The sequence below is a fragment of the Triticum dicoccoides genome, chromosome 7A, assembly GCF_002162155.2.
Source record: "Triticum dicoccoides isolate Atlit2015 ecotype Zavitan chromosome 7A, WEW_v2.0, whole genome shotgun sequence".
Lineage (NCBI taxonomy): Eukaryota > Viridiplantae > Streptophyta > Magnoliopsida > Poales > Poaceae > Triticum > Triticum dicoccoides.
The window spans coordinates 469,557,515-469,559,285 of NC_041392.1; the positions used below are offsets into that span (position 1 = coordinate 469,557,515).

Here is a 1,771-nt window from a genome sequence, read left to right on the forward strand (position 1 = left end):
CCGTTTTCTCTGAAAACCACATTAATAATCCCGTGTATATTTGGTAAGCAAACAAGTGCTTACCGAAAAAAAATTCTATGACAACATTTATATCTTGTTGCAACACACTGACAATTGTCTAGCAGGAATAAAACAGACAAGTCTGTTACAAATTTTGAAGGCGATAAACAAGAAAAAAGAAGTAAGAATCCTCTAGGATGTTGCTTCTAAATTCTTTGGCTACGGCAGGGACCAAGGTTTCTAACAGAGGTATGAATGAATAAATTAATACACGAGTCATGCCACGCTTAGGGGGCACACTATCAAGTTTGGGTTCCTATCGACAAGCTGAATATCAGAGTCCATTTATGTTTTTAGTGCTGGGGAAGATTGAAGTCACGAGGAGTTTAGACCCGTCCCATTCAACCAAGCGACGTCGTAGAGATGTGTCATGGAGCGAGTCGCCCAAAGGGATGCGAGTAGCATCCTACGAGTGTTAGCAAAGATGCGGCAGAGAGAGGAGAGAAGGGGTGATCAGAGCACAAGCCCAAGGCGCAGCGGCTATCAGCGCCAGCCTGTGCGTCGTCGTAAGTCCTACGTACCTCTTTTTCTTACTCTCCTACGTACTCTCTTGACGTGGTTCTCTTATTCAATTTTGGAAGATTTTAGCTCATCACATTTTCATGAGGTGACCAGTCCAATCCATGCATGCGACGTCTCTTCCCGATGGCATATGTACATGCGTGTTAGTTTTGTTTTTCCACTCCGGGGTACTCCCCATTTTATTTTTTTTCTTGTTTCCACATCTCCTTGCCAACTTATTTTTCAAGTAGAGCTCGTTAGCCCACCTCATCAAATTCTCTCTGTTAACGATCTTAGATTAAAACTTGGCTCAACTCATTAGTCAATGAGTTTAAATTGAGTCGAGCCAAGTTATGAGCTAACCATGTTCATCCTGGTAAAGACTTTGCTTTTAATTTGTTTATGTAAAACATTGATCCAGTGTTTGTGTGTACAAATATATGTGTCTTATTATGCAAAAGATGAAATGAAACTTTATAAAGTATACAATATTGTTTTACTTTTTGTGTTTACTTCAAAAACTAAATGCTAAGATAGATGTATGCAAATAACCTCTATAATTTCATATACACGTACAAATTTTACAAAAGAAGCTCACAAAATTTCTGTAAGTTACTATATCTTACCTCTTTACATGTCTTCCAGTTTATCTTATTTTACTTCAAAATTAGAATTCATTTGTTTGTCTTCATGAAGGGGGGAATGCTCCATCCTGGGGTGGAGGTGGCCATCAGAGCAACCCCCAAGCTCAAGTTCATCACACCATTATAGCCCCATCCCTCCAAACCAGCACAATGGGTAAGTGGATGTAAGAAAGTTGGAATGTTATGTTTTTTTTTTGTCCTAGCAGACACTTATTTGCTCTTCTAAAATTTATAAGAAATGCAAAAGGAGTCTCTCTGGCTATAACATATGTTTTGTTCTAACAGTCATTGCATTTTTCAAAACTTGTGCAATGTACTGTACTTATATTTATATTTTGAAATTCACTATTCTTTTCATGAAGGGTTGAATGCGCCATCGTTGAGTGGAGGTGTGCGTTCTCTCATCATGCAGGGTCATCATACACACATAGCATCAACTCCTGAGAATAACACAACAACTGGTAAGTTTTTTCTTTGAAAAAAGAAAGGGCGTGATACTCTCTTTTAGTGTATGATCTATATTTTTATTACTTAAAAAGAATGTAAGGTTCTGTCTCACGTCAATC

The 1,771-nt window shown here is 38.2% G+C and overlaps 1 protein-coding gene across 2 annotated transcripts in view; it reads left to right on the forward strand.

Moving 5' to 3' along the window:
• Nucleotides 1–136: 136 nt before the first annotated feature.
• The window catches only part of LOC119327828, a 3,384-nt gene continuing 1,749 nt past the window's right edge, over nucleotides 137–1,771 (forward strand). The window contains exons 1-4 of one of the 2 annotated variants that reach the window (XM_037600910.1): nucleotides 137–249; nucleotides 358–566; nucleotides 1,258–1,359; nucleotides 1,568–1,666. In XM_037600910.1, the coding sequence (XP_037456807.1) occupies nucleotides 431–566; nucleotides 1,258–1,359; nucleotides 1,568–1,666 (337 nt within the window). In that variant the 5' untranslated portion in view covers nucleotides 137–249; nucleotides 358–430. Of the gene's footprint in view, nucleotides 250–326; nucleotides 567–1,257; nucleotides 1,360–1,567; nucleotides 1,667–1,771 lie in introns of those variants that run through there. The other variant, XM_037600911.1, reaches the window with a different exon arrangement.